Here is a 23,195-nt window from a genome sequence, read left to right on the forward strand (position 1 = left end):
CATGATTCCTCGGCATTGTTCCATTTTCCCTGTTATAATCAGAACAAGAATGCGTTTAAAAGTGCATTCTTAATGGACTTTGGCTGGTGGTGATGGCAATTAGTGGTGAAATAGCAACATTTGTCTGTTCTTAATTTGCTATGATGTTTTGGTTTTTGGAACAACACCCATTTATTTTAAAAACGTGTTACTCTGTGACAACCTTTATAATGCTAATATTTTAATTTTCACAAAAGACATTAATTTATCTGACAATAAAGCAGATGTTCGCTTCATTGAGTGTGACAGTGGAGCATGGGGTATTTGTTTTTATAAATGAAGTGCGCCTTCTAAAACTATAAACTCATGTAAGACGTGCATGACGTGTATTATTATTATTATTATTATTATTATTATTATTATTATTATTATTATTACAAAATAGTTTGTAAGCTTAAAATTCAACAAGAGTATGTTTTGAAATTAAGTTTAAAATGAATAAGTTGTACTGGACACCTTCAGGATTCTTAAAAACCCCTTAGTTATTGGATTATATAAGATTGTAGTGTTTTGGTGTATGGCTCCTAAAGTAACAGGAATGCTGTAGTCATTTTAATACATTGCAAAGAAAATCAACACGTTATCCATAATATACTCTATAATGATATTATAATTAGTAAAATATTACGTTTTACAATAAACATTACAAACCCTTTTTATGACATACTTTTAAATAAGTAGGCAAGGAACTAAGTAAGGAACAGTCACAGATGTTAACAAGGAATAATGCGAGTCTAGGGACAATCTTTCTAAGGAGGCAGGATAGGTAATCAGCATATGGTTTTCTTCCACGCGCAACCAAATGTTTCAGCCACGTCACGCTGGGTCAAAAATAATAACATCACAGTGCAAATACCCTATAAGCACAATCATTTTGAGCTCCAGCACATTAAGGAACATCCACCACGCGCAATGGGCAAAGCGTTTGGAAGCACACCTTTGCAGATTATCAACCTGTTTTACACTGCACCGGCGCTTTTTGTGACAGCACGATATACTATAGTAGAACATAGCAAGTGACCCACAACTTTGCGTTTTCTTAAAAAAACACCACCTTGCTTTCACTACGACTGTTTGCCTATAAAAGAACGCACTTTGATATTAAATTGCATTGTATGAGTTCACAACGTGCATCCACACTAGTATTAGTAAAATAACTGGATGAATGTCAGCCAAGAAGAGGATTGTCATTCTGCTGGTCGATTAATGGACAAACGAGAATCCGTGACATTTCACGATAATGATGCTTTGGAGGAAAGCCGTCAGCTCTTAACTCTTCAACTTGGCACGAACCAATGCAGATGCTTAACGTTGTAGGAGACAGTCTGTGTTTATCATTGCGCTGATCAGTTTTATTGCCAATAGTGGTGCTCTGCTACAGCTTTGGGTGACATGCAGTCTCTGATATCTCCAGTGACCAAGGCTATTTTGGTAGCTTTGTTCATTTTCGCCATCCTTTTGATTCTTTACGTGATTTTGTGGTATATATGCCGGGACGTGGACTGCGACCACGGAATCTGATTTGGGAAGCTGGGCACGGATAAAAAACACAAATTCACCTACTACTATCTGCTATCACGGAAAGGGTGACCTGGTGAGTCCAAATTCATGTCCCTTGTTTTGGATTTAAAGAGCTTAAACTGTACGTGCTAAAAGGTAGCTACAGTGAACAGAGTGAGCTCATTCTTTTTAGTTGTGATATTTGTTTGTGCTGGTTTGTTTGTTCTTTAGAGTGATTATACTTACCGGTATAATATACAGATGGACTGTACTACAGGCAAGGCTATTGTGTATTTTACAGACTGTATGTTTTATCCATTAAACAAAAAATATAAATAATAGTAAAGCGTGTACGTATGTTTACGCGAGGTAGAAGGGCGACTCTCAGCCTATATGATTGGTTTTAAAAGGTTTTTTGTTGGTTACAGGGCGCATATTTGTATGCAGGAGCTGGGTTTGTGCGCCTAACTGACCATAAAGGTGAGCTTAGTATCAACCTCCAGAAATATATACATAGCCTATATTTCTAGAGGTGAAACCAACAACAACCAAAGGACACACGCAGAAACATAACCATCCAACATAAATATGTATTTAAATACTGAATGAAATAAGTCAATGAACCTTCAGAAAGTATATATGCGTGAGTATACTGCTGTGACTGGGTGTTTAAGCATAAAGAAGCTATGCACCTCTTTTTTAAAATAGAAAACCTTTTTTTTAAAAAAAAACCCAATGATTTAAACGTGATTTAAACAACAACAACAACAACAACAACAACAACAACAATAATAATAATAATAATAATAATAATAATAATAATAATAATAATAATAATAATAATAGCATCAATGGGTCTGTAGGGCAAACGGTGTGCATGGACTAAGATTACGATTTCCGTAGGTGATAGAATATAATTGCCCTTCAAATGTCTTTTTGATTACATTTTATTCTTCTGAAAGTTGCCCTAAACATCCTTCAGCTCAAGAGACCTGCAAATCATTTTTAAAATAACATTTATTTTAATCCAACAATGTATCTACCATTAATTTAAAACAATGTCAAGCTGCATTTGTATTTATTTACTTATTTAATTTACCTCACTGCTTTGTTTCCTGATATATTCCTTTCAAACTATTCAATTCTCTTAACCAATCTTTTTGGTGTCAAAGGGTTCTATAAGTAGGCTACTGTATGGTAGCTCAAGCCAAATAGAAAGTTGTTGTTGTTTTTTTTTTCACGCTTATTTGTAAGGACCGCAATCGCCTTTTACATTTCGTGTTGAATTCATCATGCATTGTTCCTAATAATACACCTACCAATATCGGATGAACTGTGGCGTGCAGCATATTTACCTATAGGCGCTATATGTTTGTATGTACAATATTTTGAAACAATCTATAGTAGCGCATCAATTTCCTTTGTCACTAGTTTATGCTCTATAGTGCGTGGAGAGCATTCTAAAACCGTCCATGCAGTTTAGTTTTCCTCATCAAATGCGATTGAAGAACTGCCACATTTTCTTTTTTCCAAATGGTTAAATAGAAGCCGGTTTTAAAGTCTGACTGAAATTTCAAATGGACCTGCAGGGTCTAGCTTTTTTTTTTCCTCCTAGATACAAAGCACAACAATCAGGTTCTTGAAGGACAAGTAAAGGGTATATTAGCATCTCTGTGACCCCAATTACACAGCGTGGATTGATTGCCAGTGTTCCATAGTCTTGAACAATATAGGAGGGGGGTGGGTATATAATCTAAATGTTAAAACTGTGTGCTTTTTAATTTTTAAAAAATACATAACTACTAATATATATATTTGATCTTAGTCTTAATCATTTGTGTTCTTCATATACAACTCTGGATGTTGTATTAAGACCAGCTGTAAATAGTGGCTCCATACTAACCTGTGACTCAAATGTATTTCTTATTTTGCTTCAGAATTTATCTGTAACCCATGTTGTGTTTCTTCAGCTGTCTGTTCAGATCTGTTCATATTTATCTTAAAACACACAGGATTAGAGCCTGGAGAAAAAAAAAAACAACTAACATTTATCAACTGATTATTTCTAAAAAATAGATTGTGTCCAATATTGCATTAAAAAAAGATTTCACACCTTTAGAAAAAAATAACTGTAAAGATTTAACTCCCATTCTGTTTGACCAAATGTAATTATTTTATTACACTTTCTTCAAATACGTTTTTGTAAGAACCAAAAAGTGTACAGCGTTTAACATTAAGAACACTAAATAATGCTTTTGGAAAGAGAAAACATCCATAAACAGTGTATTGAAAAGCAGAAGCATAAAGCTGGCCCACAATCACATGTACTTTTACACTGAAATATTGTGAATCTGTGTTTTTTTACTCCATTCTTCCATGATTTAGCATTCAGTGCAGTCTACACCACTGGTACCAGCCCTGGTCCTCAAGTGCCCCCAATGGTCCAGGTATTTGTTGTAAACATGTATTATTTCCTAGTGCACAGAAGACAACACTTACAGATGCTCTCTTACACGTTAAACAATGTGCAGCTACAGTGATTACTCTAGAGAGAAGATCATCATCAGACTGCAATACAAATTAAAATAAAAAATAGCTGGTTGATAACTGGACCATTAGGGGGTCAGACCAAAAGAAAAAAAAAAAAAAAAAAACATGGTCTATAGCATTGGTTCTCAAACCGGTCCTGAGGACCCACTGTGTCTGCTGGTTTTCATTCCAACTATTTAAGAGCTGAAAACAATTAAAAAGGTCTAATTAAGCAGTTCAATTAAGGGTCAAGTTAAGTAACTGAGAGCTCAGTTGGAATGAAAACCAGCAGACACAGGGGGTCCCCAGGACCAGGGTTGAGAACCGCTGGTCTATACCAACAGGTTGATTTTAAATAGGGGCAAGTCCTGTTCTGGCTGTGCAACAGCATTTGCATTCCACAAAATCCTCCATGTCAATTTTAAGAAGTGCCCAATCTATCAACGTAGTGGCGTAAAGGTGTACTCGTTTCACCTGCGCCAAACCTCCATGAGACTAGCGCATCCTGTTGAATTGAATATGTAAATGAGAAGCGCAGGTGTTCTTACTTGGTCGTATCAATTTTAAGCACACCGTATCCTCCTAACCGCAGACTATTTACATCTGGTTGCGCTGCGCCAAACTAACAGGTGTTGCAGGGCTAAGCTGCCAACGATTTCCTTTAAGGAAATAACAAGTGTGTAGCTTATGTTCACCCGGTTGAGGATAGGATTTCTTGTCCTTGCAAAATGGCTTTCCAATTGCTTTGGCAGTGTTTATAAAACTGAAGACTATGCAGACCATAGAATTATGTGAAAACTTTATGGATGCTACAGAGCAACACATAATAAGAAAATACAGATTCAACAAGCAGACCATTTAGGATATTTGTGATTTGTTACACAATGATCTAGAAGCACTCACCAGATGGAATCATGCAATTCCTGTGTTCAGTAAGGTGACCACAGCACTCAATTTGTATGCCTATGGACTGTCACAGACAACAGTGACCATCAAGGTCTTTCGCAGTCCTCAATATCAAAATGTATTGCGCAAGTAACTGATACTTTGATTAATCGAATGACACAATACATTCACTTTCCTATTACAGAGAGAGAGAGAGAGAGAGAGAGAGAGAGAGAGAGAGAGAGCAAGTAAAGACGCAGCTTGAGTTTTACAACACGTTTGGATTTCCAAAAGTCATGGGATGTATCGACTGAAATCATGTTCCAATAAAACCACCAAGTATGAAGAGGCTGCATTTAGAAATAGCAAACAATACCACTCATTAAATTATAATAAATACACTGTCAGTGACTCTGAAAATGAGATTCATTACTGTAACAGCTTTGCCTTTGCAGAACAACTCAGAGTCACTAACTGTAATTATTATTGCAAGGATTTCTCTGCTTGCACACAGATTTATGGTGCAAGTATGATGGAATAGACTCATTTTAATCATTTCTCTGATTTCTCCATGTTAGGTTCACCCTGGTCTTGTTCATCACATGTCAAGACATTTGAATTCCTTGGTACCGTTTCAATCTGTTGCATGCAATGTTCTGCTACATTTATGATCTCAAAAGTTATATAAACAGGTCCATCATGCTCCTGAATTTCATGAATTACGTCTACATCTGGTGGTCGGGATTCACCTGTCAGATAAAAAGATGCATCTGAAAAGCCAACGTTTATAAAATTACAATGCAATGGTCGATGGCTTATTGCATGCTTCAAATTAATATAGTCTCAGTAGGATACTTAATTGCATGCTGCAGCATTCCTAAAAGGCAATATGTAGAACCTAACAAACATGCCAGTAAATTGTACAGTGTTGGGCAATTGAGATCCATATTAGCTTACATTACATATCAAACAATATTGAAAAGGTCAACTCAACATTTCAGATAATATACATATGAGCAACTATCACAAGCAAGTATTACAAACGGGTTGAATGGTTCCATTTGAGTGTCATTAAAATTAATATTAAAAAACTACTTAAGTTTTGCAGCATCAGCCTGAACAGAAAGAGTGCTTTACACCCACACCATCCAATGCATATTTGTCTATGAGGTGGAGTACTTTTAGCTCTAGTCTCTGTTCATTTTTCTTCAGGCGCTGGTCCTCTACCTGTTCCAGGCTCGTTTTTCCTTTGTTCTATTTAGAGCTGCACTTTTTTTATTTGCTTTATGCTTCTTTTCACAGATGACACTGCATTGATATTATCTCTCATTTTGTTCCATATTCTGTTTTTTTGCTGTTGCTCCCAGCCTCAAGCTTCCGTCTCCAAACAGTTCTTCTTTGTATTGTATGAGTCCATCAATCAAAGTGTACATTTGTCAATCCGCACCCTTTATTCTTTTGTTTTATTTTCCACTTCTTTTGTCGTTTGTTCATCCATTGCTAAACCCCCCCCCAAAAAAACCCCACCTACTATGCACCTGAGAGCAAGCCTTATTTAAATAGCTTCATTAATGCATACATATATGGGTTACACCTGGCGCAGGTTACAGCTGTGCTCTCCTGCACTACCAGGACTGGAGGAATGTGATCATGAAAAATAAACGCCAAACAGGTGCAAGGCAAGCTTAGAGAGGATGCAGCATTTGAGCGCAAGAAAAGCTAGATTGCACCCTATTTAAAATCAACCTGTATGGGTACAATAAATACTAATTTGACAGATTACAAAAATCATGAAATCATGTATTTTATAATGTTTGGAGCTCTATTTGTGAAAGTGCTTGCAATTTTTAAAAAACTGTTAATGTTCTAAAATGCAATTTAGATCTTAATGGCTTGCAACTGCACTTCTGTCTGTCTGAAACCGCATGCTTCACAATTACATCACAATCATGTGCCATGGGATTAGCTGACTATCAGTGACTATCAGGTCCTGTCACTTTTCTATTGGACAAATTGATGTCTACTATTCGGTGCTATCCCTAGTCAATACTCTGTTATACAGATCAGACTAGTTTAGCTTGTTTAAATTCCTCAAAGTCTAGCGAAAAAGATTCTTGTAACATTTTACAAGAAACACATACTGTACGGATCGGATATTTTCAACATGTACAACCTTAAATACACCAAGCAAATGCATGAGCTTCTGCACTTTCATTTGTTTGTATTACCTCTTGGCATGCATAGTGGTAATTTAAAAAGCATATCTAGTAATTCAGAGAGCTGGATTTTTTCTATACAAAACAATTCATATTTAGGCCCTGCCAAATCAAGATTTTGATTCCCATTACTCATGAGTGCTTAAATGTATGTATTTAAAAACCTACACACAGATACTGACAAACTCATTATATTTTGTACATTGCTCCTCTCTCTAAGATGATGAGTTCCAGATGAATGACTCCCATCATGTCATGGCGCTGTATGATTTGTTTCCCCTGAAAGCCTGATAATAATTTTTGTACAGTGGGAGGTTAGTAGTGTGTTGACAATATATAAAAATACAGCTTCTTGACAGCAACCTTTCTGGAAAAAGATGAACAATGAAATGGGAATATTGGTATACCATTGAATTCACTAGCCTTCCATATTTTAGAATCACAAACACATTCTAAGCCACCAAATGCCTTTGACTGTGGACACTTAACTGTTGATTGGCAGTATATATATATATATATATATATATATATATATATATATATATATATATATATATATATATATATATATTATTTTTTTTCCACTGGTTGAAATACATTAAATTGGCTGTTTTACTCATATAAATATAGCCTACATTACATACTTTAAGGACTTAAGAGCAGCTGATGATCTCACCTTAACACAGACTTATCAAGAAATACCAAGACAATTATGATATATGGTTGATGCAGTGGTTTATTGCAGTACGGTATACATTGAGCAAAGTGACCACTTTGGTTCTCATTAACCAAGCAAGTTTTCTGAAAACTTCCAAACATGAGGGCTTGAAATGCCGCCACATTTAAGTAGGTCACATTTCACATTAGTCATTTTTAAAAAATGACTCATATGTAGCGGTACTTGTACAATGTTTACTTCTGACATAGTTAAAGGGTTGTTTTTGACTGCTTAAATAACATTTGATGAAATCTAAGGTGTCAACCAATTATTATTTTTTAGACTATATTTGCAAAGACGCACCCAAACAACATTTTTACCTTTGTTTTTATTTCACAGACAGACTTATTTTATTCCCTCAAGACTAGCTTTGTTGTAAAGAACTGTCAGTAATAACCTCCATGAACTTGAATAACATAGATATTAAAGAGCTATCCGCAATGGGATGTCAATGAGCATGCCTACAGGTATGGCCAAAAGTTCTGCACCACCTAGAATTTTAGGATTGATACCAAATTAAAAAAATATATATGAAGATAATGCAGATCTTTTATTTAATATCATCTAATAAAAAAATGTTAAGTATATGGAAAACTACAAAGCGGTATGTAATTCAATATGTTAACGTAACATTATTCAGCAGGTTTCATTTGACTTTATGAAGCAACATTAGTTCATTCTATAGGGCAAAACTTTTAGCCACATGTGCACAGTGCCTCAAAATAAAAATAACATCCATAACTTCAAACTCTGACTCATACATTCAGGGGAAGAAAGGAAGAAACACTTTTCTAGCTTTCAGCTAGAAGGAACTACACTCCTCTATTTAGTTTGATTGTTTTTCTATGCTAGAATGGAGACATATGTTTTAATTTTGATGACTGCTTTCATATTATGAATTAAGATTAGAATAAGTGATCACATTTCACTATTTGCACATTACAATGTGAGATTTACAGAACTGCAATAGACATAGTAATGTGCCTCCACAGACATGCTCAAATAGAAGACGCCAGTGAATTGTGAAATTAAACGATCACAAATCCACTTCTCAGGAACTGCTAAAGGAATTATAAAAGGCAAAACTATACAGTGCACACTCAGTGATGCTCGGGCCATCCTGCCTATCTTCAGGCTGATAAGTTACTGCTCAGGAGGAAGTGAATGTGACCTAACTGTCGGTGTGAATGCATATGTGGTGAGCAGTTCATTTTATTGACTGTGCAACTACAGCACACATATTTCAGACATGACTTAGAGAATTGTGTTAATTATGTTGCTAAGTATACAGTACATCATTCATACTGTACAGTGCTCAGTTGTTATTTCGCTATCTGACTGAAGTATTGAGGACAGTGAATTAGTCAAGGGTCCTTGTAAATAAAGTATTGTACAATTTGTGAATAATATAGTACCATTGTTTTCCTTCTTTCACTAGAATACAGTATCTTCACATTCAGTTTTGTTTATCAGTGAAGAAAATAGGTGCGCAGAAAGAGATCTTGTTAATCGTAATAAACACAATTAGTTTTTACGATATTTTAGAAAATAAGGGTTTCACAGTATTTACAAGCTAGTTGAAATTAAATGAAGATAGAAGTCCCCAGTGGCTCACATATCATATTCACAGATGTTTGGAGTGCTGGGAGAGCCTTGGAGAGTGGTTTGAATAGGGAGGAAAGCCAACTGTGGCAAGTTCACCTCCTCATGCTTCACTGATTGAGCAACTCTACTCAGAACCATTACCAGAATGGTGTTGCTTACTTAAGAGCTCTGCCTGCCGTTCTAACACAAGCTAAACATATCTCAAAGCCAGCTAAATGAAGATATAGAGAAAAACCCAGAACCACTCAGAATGATGGCAAACACCATACATTAGTAAAGGAAATGCAAAAAAGGGACTCAAAATGACATTAAACTTTAATAAAGAAGCCAAACTGAAATGCCAAGACCTCGATTATAGCTGTTTGAAAAAGAACAACTATGTTTTCCAGGTTGGCAAGTATGGCAGATTTAAACGCTAGCTTTTAATAATTCCAGCTGCATTTGAGGTGTATTCTTGCATTGACACTGAGATTACAAATAATTGTTTTGCTGGCAATGTCCTATATTACTTGGATTCGATTGTACTGAATTTGCATTGCAAAGCAGAGTTGACACAAAGGGATTGATTATTTTAGTAAACAGATTTCTGGGAAAAAAACTGTAATGAAAGATAAATATTTTTCTGCGTATGACTGCTGTTATCATTCTACTCATCGGCTAAAGGACTGCTTGAGATTCCGTCCATAGTGCCTGAATAATATCAGAATATATTGCTCCCTATATTCATAAACATACTGTATTTTGCAGTATATAGTATCATCTATTTTCATAATACATTTCTTACCTGTTTAATATCCTATTATGTGTGTTTTCTAGTCTTCTCTTTTGTTGTTTCTGCCAAGATCATTATACTGTACTAGTAGTGAACTAACAATGTTGATACTTTTTATTGTATTCAGCTGTTTGAATTCAAACGGAAAGTAATTGGGAAGCATGCAGTTTCAGAAGGAGGGAATAAGAAAGCAACATGGAAATTAAATCATTTTAATAGTAATAAAAAGATTGCATGCAGTTTTTAAATATAGTGCAGCAACACCAAGGTGTTATACAACAATGTGGTCACAAGTAGAATGCACAACATTATAAAATACAATATATATATATATATATATATATATATATATATATATATATATATATATATATATATATATATATATATATATATTATAGTGTCGACTATTGGACTCATTCTACACCTAGTGTGCAGCTGTAATTTCTGTGATTTTGTATTGTGATTTTTCCATTTACAAACTGCAGGGATTACAGTTGCACAATCACTAGTCATCTGGGAAATTCCCTCACTTGAGAAATACAGATTTAAAGTTTTTTTTCTAAGCTTTACAAAGTACATTCCTGTAGAAAGTAGGGTCCACCTTCACCAGCTGGTCTCGTGGGAGGGAGGTGGGTGTGGCTTTCCTCTGCAGGGTAACAAAGTACATATGTTGGCCATTTACACTTGTTAGTGGCTTAAATTTACAGAATGACTTTTTCTGAATGGAAAAACTGATGTAGCAACATTTTAAATGCCAGTAAATTATTGAATGTGTTATTGATATCTGTTGTTTAACTATTATTTTATTTTAAAATGAAACTGTGTTTTGTGGATATTTGTATGTTTTCAAGCTAAAGCCACAGCAGGTGTATTTAACTTATGGTTTCCACAGACTAGATATTCAGGACAGAGCATTGGGTGACAAGGAGTGCCTTTTGGGTTAAGGAATCCTGCTTGACCTCAAAGCACCTATCAGTAAAAATCAAAATGTTGTGACATATAAAGTAGCCAATATATAGCTTTTTTAAAGATATGGTGTACCTGCTGAATTTAGAGAGAAGACATCTTTGAGACTCCACAGCAGTGCTTTAAACTTATGACTTTTAAAAAGTCAGCAGGAGGTGATGACTCACGCAGAAAATGATATACAAAGTGAATCTCAACAATAGTTAAGATAACTGTGATGTTTCATACTGTACTGAGTTTGTCTTTAAATTGCTTGCTACAATTCTAATATTATTTAATTTGTGTACACTCATCAACTGCATACTTTATCTACCACATACAATATGTATTTATTTTGTAATAATAGCTTTGATTGTTTTAAATCCTGACCATGTGGGGAAATCCGTGTCAATCTGCCACATGGCAGATTGACACGCTTACACTTGCAAGTGCAAGTGTGCCTCATTTGCATGGATTTCACTTATTCACAGTGCCAATTTCCAATGCGTAAAATTGAAAATGGAAAGATGATTAAAACTCAAAAAGTACGCATCCATGTTTTTTTTTTTTTTTTTAGATGCCTGTAATATCGTTCACGTCGATGATTTCCGATGGGACACAAACACTGAGGTTCAAATATAACTCTGTCAAACTAAACCAGTAAGCACGCATCTTTTCATTTCACATATAATATACATAATAAATTGATATATAGGTGCTACTGGCAAATCGCTTTTAAAGAGAATGTATTTATCGTTAATATTTTTGGTGTACCTTTAAATGTAGCTGTTGCTTTGTAACACAGTTTAAATGTGAGGATCTGTTGTTTACTAAAAAGCAGCACACTGATGTAACTCAGGCGTTACATGAATAATGTGTGGCCAATATCCAGTTACGCTGTATAGACGTGATTATGTGTTGTTAAGGTCAACTATGGGGAGAAGAACTTGTGGAGAAGTTTGTGGTGGTAGAAGTTTTCCCATCCCAATACAGCAACCATCCCTGAGGTATTCCCTCCAGGAAAGCCTGCTCTGGGTCTGTCATCTACACTGTTCGTGAAATTAAACAGGCTGCCCAGGCCGGCATTTACACCTGGATTTAATCCCATCGATAGCACACCCGAGAAGAGTAGATACACAGAGATTTCAACTTTGCCAAAGACGTATAGATCAAATTATTTAGAGAGTCACACCAAGAGATGTTGCTTTGTTGTTGTTGTTTAAAAGTCTTTGAAACAAGCTTTAAAAAGTCTGCTTGAATCTCAACTGTTGTAGTAAGTGCTTCAAAGTTGCTGTATATTCAGTAGGATAATGACCTCTATACTGTGAACATAATTGGCTGAGATGATCCATAAGGTTTTTAGTAAGTAATAGCCGGGAGAAGTCAGAATACTGGGTTGTCTCAAATGTATTCTTGCAGACAACCTTAATTAACTAGAAGATAACTGGTGACTGACATCCCTGTGGTATATCTGACAGTTGCCATATGTCCATATACCTCTTTTGTTAAATCAATGGCTTATATAATATCTGGAATTCGGTTTCACTTACTACAGCCAGAGACAAATCAGAAAAATACACCAAAGATTTCATTTGACTTGCTTGGCTCTGATGCAGTAAAGCAAAAGCAAATGTGAAGCCAATGTCACAGACATTGCGTTGACAATTTAAAAAGAATCTGCACTGTTTATTTTTTACAATCAGGATTTTGTTTCTATTGATTTTTTTTTTAAATTATTAGATTTCTGCAGATTAATATATACTGTAAGGTTAGTACTATGACCAGAATCAGTTTATTAAATTGCTTATCATTTTAAGATATATGTAATTTGAATTTCAATAAACCATTGGTGCAGTATCAACAAAGAGCCAGCTTGTGCATTTTAAACATATCTTGAAATAACAAGCTTGCAGGGAATACAGTTCAGCATTTATGATTTAACTAGTTGCACTTAGCCTATTTTTCAATGTTGCGCCCCATGTTAAACAACAGCCCCCTGATAGAATGAGTGTTCGCTGAGTCTCCTCTCATTAGTGTACACCACAAATAATTTAAAATAACTATTAATCACTTGACTGTGCTGAATTTAGAAGAAAAAGACTTATAGTTGAAACATTTTTTGTTGAATTACATTTTCTTGAAGTATTTTTTCATTCACATCACAAATAAACAATCATTGTCTGTATCTTAGAGAGGCAAAGGACTGCGAATGGAATGAATGAGGTGCCGAGCTGTGAGAGGATCGCTCTTAAGTCACCTGTTTGTACCATTCCTGACTGCAGTCAGTGCCTGTGTCCCTCACCTTTCTTGAATGCTAATTTCCTTAACACCAAAATATTACAAAAAAAACACATTTTAAAAATAAAAGTTCAATTCAATCCTGTCCAGAAAAGTAGGCTAGTAGTCAAACAAACAACATAATGATACATGCAATGAAGCACAATAGGGTTATGTGAGGAATAGACATTAATAATAATAATAATTATTAATTGTTTATTTAGCAGACGCCTTTATCCAAGGCGACTTACAGAGACTAGGGTGTGTGAACTATGCATCAGCTGCAGAGTCACTTACAACTACGTTTCACCCAAAAGACAGAGCACAAGGAGGTTAAGTGACTTGCTCAGGGTCACACAATGAGTCTGTGGCTGAGGTGGGATTTGAACCGGGGACCTCCAGGTTACAAGCCCTTTTCTTTAACCACTGGACCACACAGCCCATCATCATCATCATCATCATCATCATCATCATCATCATCATCATCATCATCATCATCATCATCATCATCATCATCATCATCATCATCATCATCATCATCATCATCATCATCATCATCATCATCATCATCATCAAAAACCATTAAAGACCATTTAGTTTTTTTGAGTGATGTTCACTCACTTTAATTTTCTATACATACTTATGTAGCCTACAATACATCTAGTCCTTTCAAAGTTGACCCAAGAGCTGTATGGTCACATTGTAATCAAAGTAGCAGGCACTAGACTGGAAAAATTCATGTGCCGGTTCTGTAGAGCCAGGTTACCATTCTTGTTGTACCCCCTTTTCTTTAGCTGCAGTGTGGAGTAGTGGTTCGGGCTCTGGACTCTTAACCGTGGATGTTCCGCCACTCTTCCTGTGCAGCTGCAGTTAGCTGGCGAAGGTTGGCTGGTCGCAGTTGTTTCCTGTGGATGGCACTGGCGATTTCTCCCACAGATGTTCTATTGGACTCAGGTCAGGGGATAAAGCTGGCCACGACAAGACCTTGACATTGTTTTCTTGAAGTCGTGTAATTGTAATCCTAGCACTGTGCAGACTTGCATTGTCCTGCTGGAAAATCGACACTTCCGGGTTGGCTTGCAGGAACGGAAAAACTGTTGCCTCAAGGACTTCATCAATGTATCGCTGAGCAGTAAGGTTGCCCTGCTCTCAATCTGCACCAAACATCGCACTTCTACCGCCCCACCGGTTGGCATGAACAACGCAACAGTCAGCATAAATGTAATTAATGTACAATACAGCTAACTAAAGCACATTTAATAAGGAAACACTCAGCTACATGTTGCAATAACCACTACTGCCACGAACCGAAATAACAGATGTGCCATCCCGGTAATAAATGATTAACTATATGTTACGAAATTAAGCGGCAATGGCTTGAGTTGGACATACTGCTTGGTACTTTATCAGTATATTATCATTGCAACATATTTCAAAACAGATAGTTACAGTTTACTCGCACATCCAAGATTATATACCCTTTGCAAAGAGTTTTTCAGTGTAATGTAGTGCCGTGTGATTAAAACATCAATCACACGGGACAGTACATGACGAAGTAAAATGCAGACTACACTGCATTATCGTGTTCTGTGTGATGCAGGTTTTGCGGCGGAACTGTGCTGAGGGAAGCAAGCGTTTCCGCTGGGTGTGGGAGTGAGTGCTGCTGGCTGTGACACCACGGGCTGAAAAGGAGGAGGCACAATCACAAAGCTGCACAGACATGTCGGTGCTTTCTGTTGTCATTCCAGTGTTGAAGGTCTATTACATCGGTTTAAAGGTGCTTCTGTATCAGCTCTTCAACAAATCATTTCCACTACCAGGTCAGAAACCATGTTTTCATAAATATTCTTGACCTGTCTGCCTTTAGTTTTTGCGCCGCTGTGTGGATAGCTTGTTTTTGAGCGAACAGGCCATAGAAATCCATAATATAAATAACACCAAATATGGCTATAAGAGCAATGCATAATTGAATAGTAGAAACATTTTTTTTAATATATATTTTTTTAAAATCAAAAATGTACTTTTGAAACAAGCTACAGTACAGAAAGACGAATGACAAGCACGGATGAGGAATACAGTCGGGCGGCAGAAACTAGTCACTGCAGAATTCAAGTAACAGATTGTGTTTATATTCTGTCACAGTGTACACATACTAGTTTAGGTGAAAATATCGCAACTGCCTTCAAATCTCAATGGTGAATTCCTGACGTTTTGTAACAATACATAACAGAACTAAGTTACCGTACCGTAATCAGGCTACCGGGTTACAGTAAGTAAGGCAATGACATTTCAATACATTATATATAATGGCAGTTATATATATATATATATATATATATATATATATATATAACGCATCTTGTTGTTGTTATTTACTTGTGAACTTATATACACATTATTATATATAAACACCATTTAGTGGTAATTGTAGTTTTGCTATTAAATAATTTTTCTTTACAGTAATCCTGCTGACGAGAAGCATGACGATACTGTCATCAGCTGATCACAAGTTAGACAATTCTGTGTTGCAAAGAACAGTCCCATGATCAGAATCTTAGTAAAAGTTTAGAGTAGAGACAGTCTTTTCACAGAGCTGGGATTATACTTGCTTGAATAACTGGAGTGGTTTAGAACATAGTGTTTTAAACCATTGCAAGTGTCATTCCTTATAATAGAATTGGGACAGCCTTGAAAATTAGATTGTATCTCTGTGGACCTATCCCGGCAATAATGAAGTGAAAAATAGTAATAGAACTGGGTCATTGGGAATTGGGTTATCTTAAGTTCTAAAAACATTAGTCTAATACTCCCAGGGTCTGTATGCCAGTTAGTGCAGTGAAGACATGCATTTGCAGTCTTACAGCCTTCAGCAGCAAAACAGTGTAAATTGGTTGAATAATGAAGAATAAATGCATTCAGTTAATGCTAAAGTGCCCTTTGAGGTCAATTTGTTGAAGATTTCCTTATATATGCAACCCATTGTAAATGTTATGTGTCCCATTGAGTCAGCCAGAATTACTTTTCTAAATAATCATTGTGAGCTTCACTGTCTCATTTAGCATGACAAATATAATGGATTTTACCGGAATATAGGATATTTGAAAATTTCTTCCAATAATCATATGATACTGTACATATTAATAATGTCTTAATAGCTCAATCTTTTTCACATTCCCACTGATACAGGTACCTTCCCTGCCATCAAAGTTTGCCTAATTGTAGTGTTATTTAAAAGAGGGTGAACAGATGAAAAATAACTAAGCCTCTACATTGCTACAGTATATTACTCTGAACAGCCATAAGCATTCATTTATCTGATATCTTAAGATTTCAGTCAAATAAAAACAGCCAAGGCATTATCCTGACTAAGTAAGTAGCTTAAAATGTCATTTTCTTATTTAAAAAAATCTTTCGGTGAAGTTTCCTTTTGTATTGCTGGCAACACTTGGGTCCTGTGCTTTTGGTGGTGCTGGCACTTCTTAATATAAAGATACACTTGCTGATCTAGCAGACAACTAGAACTGAAGAGCAGCTCCCGAACTCAGTCAGAGTACATTAATACAAACACAATATTTGAGAACTGTGTTAACAAAAATCTGACTGAGTAATGATGTCTAGGACAGAGAGTACATGCATCTTAGTGGTAACACACTAGCGCAAAGGGGTAATAACCAAGGCTTGAAAAAGGCTTTCCTACCTGTCTCTCGGTAACAACAGGTCTTTTTGTTTTCCACACATTTTTTTTTGTTGTTTTCACTTTGACTCAGATTAATGCAATTTGTTCTGCCAGTACAGTACACTATGCACGTACCAATGTATTTTGAAACAAGTGCAAAGACAAAGGCACAAATAGAACAACTGCAACCGTATAATATTAGCAAGAATCTCTTTTTTTTTTTTTTTTAAAGAAACACTTAATTTTCTTATTTCATTAGAGTAATATACATTTATGTAGTTGGATTCTCGGCAGAAACTTTATTATTCTTTTTAATTAAATACGTTATTTGTGCTTAAAGGGAAGGATAGACGATAAGCTTCTGCTGGGCTCCAAATGAAGAAATTGACGCGAGGAGCCCCAAACCTTTTCCTCAGTTGAGTAAGAAGTGATGTCTCCAAGTTCACTGTTTTGTTGTAGCTGAAGGAACTGTCCTAAAAAAAAAAAAGGGGGGGGATGAGGGAGAACTCAGCAATTTCAGATTCTCTGAAATAAATATTTGCGTAGCATTTTAGATTTCGGTGAACAGCACAGTAAGCACATTGAAAGTGTGCATTGCTACACTGTAGAATGGATTTGTCATTCTTTTGAAAAGTTCCATCTTGTGTTTACCCCCCTTTTTCTAATACATTGGAACTGAGACTTCTGGGATTCAACGTATTTGACACATTTTTTTTCTTTATAATGATCCACTGCATTTATGAGAATCGGAAGGGGTAATTACTGTAAACCTATCTGAAGTTGATTCCTTTATGATTATTAAAACACATTATGATGTAGAGTTACCATGGAAATGCAAGCAGGATTCCCTCCAATTTTTAATATGATAGTTGTAAATTATTTATTAGGGTTTGCTGGTCAGTGACATTGATATACCTTCAAAATACCAGTTAAATATATATTTTTAAAAGATTTGTCTTTATATGTAATACATTCTCCCCACCTATATAACTTTTGCATTTTATTACTGTATTTCCCATTAATTCGTTAGCCACCTTAGCTTTCAGTGCAAAGATGCAAGTAGTTTTTAGAACCTGGATTTAGTTCAGTTGCAACTCAATTGTAGTTGTAGTTGTCAAGGTGTAGCCGTTACCGTGGACACCACATACCATGACTAGCACTTGTGCAGATGCATAATTTGGAGCGAGTTGTTTGGGAATTGTGATGGAAGAGGAGTTTGTTTCTAAAATGCCTAAACCGAAGATAACAATTAAACAACGTTGCAAAAAATTTGAGCATGAGGGGATGTATGCAGCTGATGGTGACAAAATAATGATGTGCAGATTTTGCAGCTGTTGGCTGGAATGGGAGTGGAAAGATACCGTCGTTCAGCATTGTCACTCAGTTGGTCACTTTGAAAAGTCAAGCAGCTGCTAGTACAAGCAAAAGAGCCATCCAAGCTACAATCAGTGAAACACAAAAGAACCATCCAAGCTACAGTCGGTGAAACACTGCAACGAGCCAAGAAAGTTGGGCTCGGGTGCCAGAATGACAGCTTGTCGAATACTGTGATTTGTTGTCTCATGTAGGCCTACCCTGTTGTTTCCGTTGACTGTGAACGTTTTTGTTTTTCGCTGATTGTAAGTGACAGACGACAAATCATCAAAAAAGAACACATAGACCTTGTTGTGTGCTTGCGTTTAATTCTTAATTTGAATATTTGTGCTAGATTTAAGCTCCTTATGAATAAATGAGTAAAATATCTGAATTTTTATTTCAGTAACCTGCTTTTTAAGTTCATGCTGAATTGTAAACATTCTGAAATAAGCACAAAAAAAAATGTTTGATTTAATATCCTTTATGCTGATTTGATTTCCGTTGTGCAGTAATAAAATAAAATAATTTTATTTTATTGTAATTTTATAGATGGCATGTGCAGTATTTACTGTAAATAGGTAGTTAAATAGTAAATAGTGGGGACTTCATGCACTCTACCGTTACTGTCAGTAATGAGAAATTATGGTAACTAAATTATTTTTCTGTGCTAGGTCTATTTATGCCAAAATAATAATAAAAAAAAGTGGATACTGTTTAATAACAAATATGTATATAGTTAAAACATGATGTATACTTTGTATGTATATACATCTATTTCAGTTATTTTATTAATGTGTATCTGTAATAAAATACAATGAAATAAAACAACTTTTTTAGTGGATAAAACTGAAATGAAATTTGTGAAAAATAAAACGAAAAATTATAAGAAAACAAATAATTAAAAAAATGTCATTGGGCTTTAACCATCGCTATAAGCATGCCTGTGTTTAAGGTCATTTTTCCTTTTGGTATTCTGAAGCGCCCGCATGTGATTGCAAGCATCACTGGGTCTGGAAAACTGGATTTTGGAACACAATCATCAATAACAACACATATTATGAAAGGTTAGGGTGAGAGAATACATAATCCCTTTTTTTTTTGCAACATATAATGATGTTCTCTTTAAAATAAATATGGGTCAATATCCACACTGTAGGGTCACACACAAAGTCTGCCCAATCTAACATTTTTGTAATGCTTTAGGAAATATTTAAGTCAATTTAAGTAATTCTATAGGTCAGGCAGTACTTTATTATTATTATTATTATTATTATTATTATTATTATTACAGTGTTTGCGCTAGGCCGCGCCATTGCGCCAATGCCCCCCTGAAATAAAAAATGACCCGCTGAAATTCTCTTAACGCGCCCGTGTGTCCCCCCTTCCCAGACCAGACGCAATACCAATACGCAGTAAATTAATGCATTTTGTATTACCATGACACGTCTGACAACAGGCTAATCTTTTTTTACTTGTTTGTTTAGACTTGCGTTTTCATAATTAAACTCCCATGTTTTTATTCTCCAGTCCAGTAGAATGCGCTCACACCCTCCCTGGTTACAGGCAGTTTCACAGTAAAGCCTGGACGACATCAGGCTTGTTAACAACGTGGCCCGGCGCAAATAGTATCCCTATTAAACCCCACCATTACTTCTGGAAGAATAGGTAATCAGCTACGGCAGTGACTTTTAAAATGCAGGCTATTATATTTGTGCTTAAAAATATTGTCTGCAGTAGATTTGCGAAACGAAAACTGCATTCATTGACTAAAAAAAAAAAAAGTAGCCTACGGTAACGTTATAAAATATGTGAAATTTGTAATTATAGATAGATAGATAGATAGATAGATAGATAGATAATGTGATTTTATATAGCAAAAAACACCACTGGAATCGGAATAAAGGAAATTATTATGTAACTCATTTTATTTTCTGTGTGCATTCATGCCTGCAAATCGATATTTATTTTTTTCAATGACCCATTTAAAGTTTATTGTAACTTAAGTACTACATTTCAAAATACAAAATGAATGGCCAATCAGAAACCAAAGTATTGCCATGCGGTCTAGTATTGCCATGCGTTACGTCTGGTGTGAGAGACATTTAGCTTTTAGCTCAATATTAGAACATTACTAGCAAAGGGCGATCAAGACGAAATACCGTTAGAGATTAAAAACGCCAAAAATGTCTTGCGACTGAAGCTCTCTCCAATTTCCCTGCCATCATCAGTGATTTGTGTGGTAACAAGCAGGGACATCCATCACATACTAGGTAAGCGTTTTGTTATTGTTTTTTTAATTAGCATCAGTACTGTACGTTTTAATCACCAAGAATTTAAAAATGCCAATAATATGTTTTCGTAATGAGATCAGCTGTAGAGATGCGTGGACAGTGAACTTTTCTTTGCCTTCTTTTCTGTAATTTTATTATCAATAAAAATACATGATTGCCATTTGCTATCATGGAATAGTCCTATGTTATTTCTGAGTGATTTGAGGCTAGCACGGAGGCTTCGTTGATTTTAATTAATTAATATTTGCAATAAAATGATGATGTTTCCAACTAACTAGAAACCTGTCTGAGGGACTATTTTTAGCCAAAAGTAAATATAATATATATTTTTTCTTTTATAATACTGTAACTTTTATAATTGTATCCATCACACACTCCAAGGCTTGTGCGTTTTGTTGTATCATGTTATTGTACAGACTTTTTTTCTGTTTTCATTTTATGACTATCTCAGTAGACTACATTTTTTGGAAAGGGGTACGCAGCTTAAAAAGATTGAAAACCCCTGTTCTAATGTGATTTGGTACAATTAATATCCTCTACTCGGTGATACACCAGCATCACTGTGACACATTTCCCAATATTGTCCCCAAAAGTGACAGTGAGTATTGTAGAGACACCTTGGTTGTATCTACAGCTTTACAGTTTTATTTTTTATTCAGAAACAAAAGGTTAGTAAACTCTGCTGGCATATTTAAAAACAAACAAAAATAAGAAAAGGTGGTTGGTTCTGAATCAAACATATTGACCCCCTCACTGAAGAAAATGAGGGGGCCACATTGACCCTCAGTCTGTAAGTCCTGGAGCAAACACTGTATTATTATTATTATTATTATTATTATTATTATTATTATTATTATTATTATTATTATTATTATTTATTTGGCAGGCACCTTTATCCAAGGTGACATCTTCGCTATAACTTATTGATGATCTCACCAAATAGGATATTTTTATGCTGAATGAGCTACTGTAGCAGACTCATTTTATGTGGTCTATAGTAAATATTTCAGGGGTTCAGAACAATTTTCTGCTATTCAGAATAGAATAATATACAATTGCATTGTAATTAACAAGCAGAAAGTGATCCTTGTATGCAGCCTATTCTAAAATAGATTTATCCAGTAAGCAGTGCGTTGCTTTAAGCAAACCACAATAGTCAACTGATAAATATATAACCAGGTACCTACCATAATACACAATTAAAAAATGGATCAGAGGTAAATATGAGGTCACTAATCTCTGGTACCAGACTTTGAATGTTATTGTTCAAACTATGTTTAATCACTGTTCCAAATCAATCCACCAGAAAATATGTAAATACAGTATTCATGTATGTATCTGCATTCTAGTATACACCTTCTAAACGTTGTCTGTTAATGTAGACCAAGTCGGCTTCATTACATATATAATCTCAAGAACAGTGTTTGCTGTCCGTGACAATACGGTAACCACAAATTGTAGAAATCAAAGAACTGGATGCAGACTGATTACTTTCAGCAACTTTAATTCAGCATAATAACAGGCATTGTTATCTTTTCTCTAACAAAGACAGAACGCTTTGAATAAACTTTCTATCACGCTGTTATTTAAAATGTATTTAAAGATTCTTTTTGTCAAATTTCACTTTTTAATGTATAAAATACTTGATATTCATGAATCAGTTCTAGACTGTCCATACTTAACAGCACTCTAGAACAGGTTAATGATGAACATCAAACCTGACTATACTTTGTGGGGGAGGAAAGAAGCTTTCTAGAAAAGTAGCACACCATTTGGGAAAATGTGTCTTAAATGTAGTGTGTGCTATAAACAATACTTGACCAGACAGACCTATGGTGCAGACCCAGACGTTTTCTCCTTATGAGTCATTGCCTAACTGATGTTTTTTTAAATCTTTATCGGCCTTTACTTGATCTTGTCTTGAGGCTGCTGGTAGGAGCTTAGCCTGCTTTGAAAATATGCTGATTAGATGAAAACTGACATGGCCCAAGATTTGATAACTTGGGTGAAGTGCTGCTTACCAGTTACCGTGTCACAGTGAACATGTAATGCCTGTAAACAGTTTGACTGGGGCACTGGTACAGTATGGGTTAATTGTCCCCACTTATGAAATGGTAAAAACCTGTTTGCAAACTGCTATACATATGCAATTTACCAATACACTTTCAGTCAGTAACAGAATGCCTACAACCCTTATTTGTAAGTCTACTTTTCCCCCCCATCAGTCAGCATCTTACAGATTTACAGAATCCCACACACAGTGTTCTATTGGAGCATCACAGTATGTTTGCTTGTTATTGTAATTCATTTGTAGGATAGTCATGTCTTGCATTTCTGACATATATCAAATTCCTTAAGAAAGGGATAAGTTTTTTGTTCAAAA

General features: G+C 35.4%; 1 protein-coding gene across 5 annotated transcripts in view; it reads left to right on the forward strand.

Moving 5' to 3' along the window:
* The first annotated feature begins 955 nt into the window (after positions 1-955).
* The window catches only part of LOC117406464 (dehydrogenase/reductase SDR family member on chromosome X), a 67,333-nt gene continuing 45,093 nt past the window's right edge, over positions 956-23,195 (forward strand). For 3 of the 5 annotated variants that reach the window (XM_034010513.2, XM_034010514.2, XM_034010515.2), the window contains exon 1: positions 15,178-15,309. In XM_034010513.2, the coding sequence (XP_033866404.2) occupies positions 15,210-15,309 (100 nt within the window). In that variant the 5' untranslated portion in view covers positions 15,178-15,209. Of the gene's footprint in view, positions 1,634-15,177; positions 15,310-17,503; positions 17,581-23,195 lie in introns of those variants that run through there. The other 2 variants (XM_034010518.3, XM_059029023.1) reach the window with 2 other exon arrangements.

This window comes from Acipenser ruthenus, chromosome 8, assembly GCF_902713425.1.
Source record: "Acipenser ruthenus chromosome 8, fAciRut3.2 maternal haplotype, whole genome shotgun sequence".
Lineage (NCBI taxonomy): Eukaryota > Metazoa > Chordata > Actinopteri > Acipenseriformes > Acipenseridae > Acipenser > Acipenser ruthenus.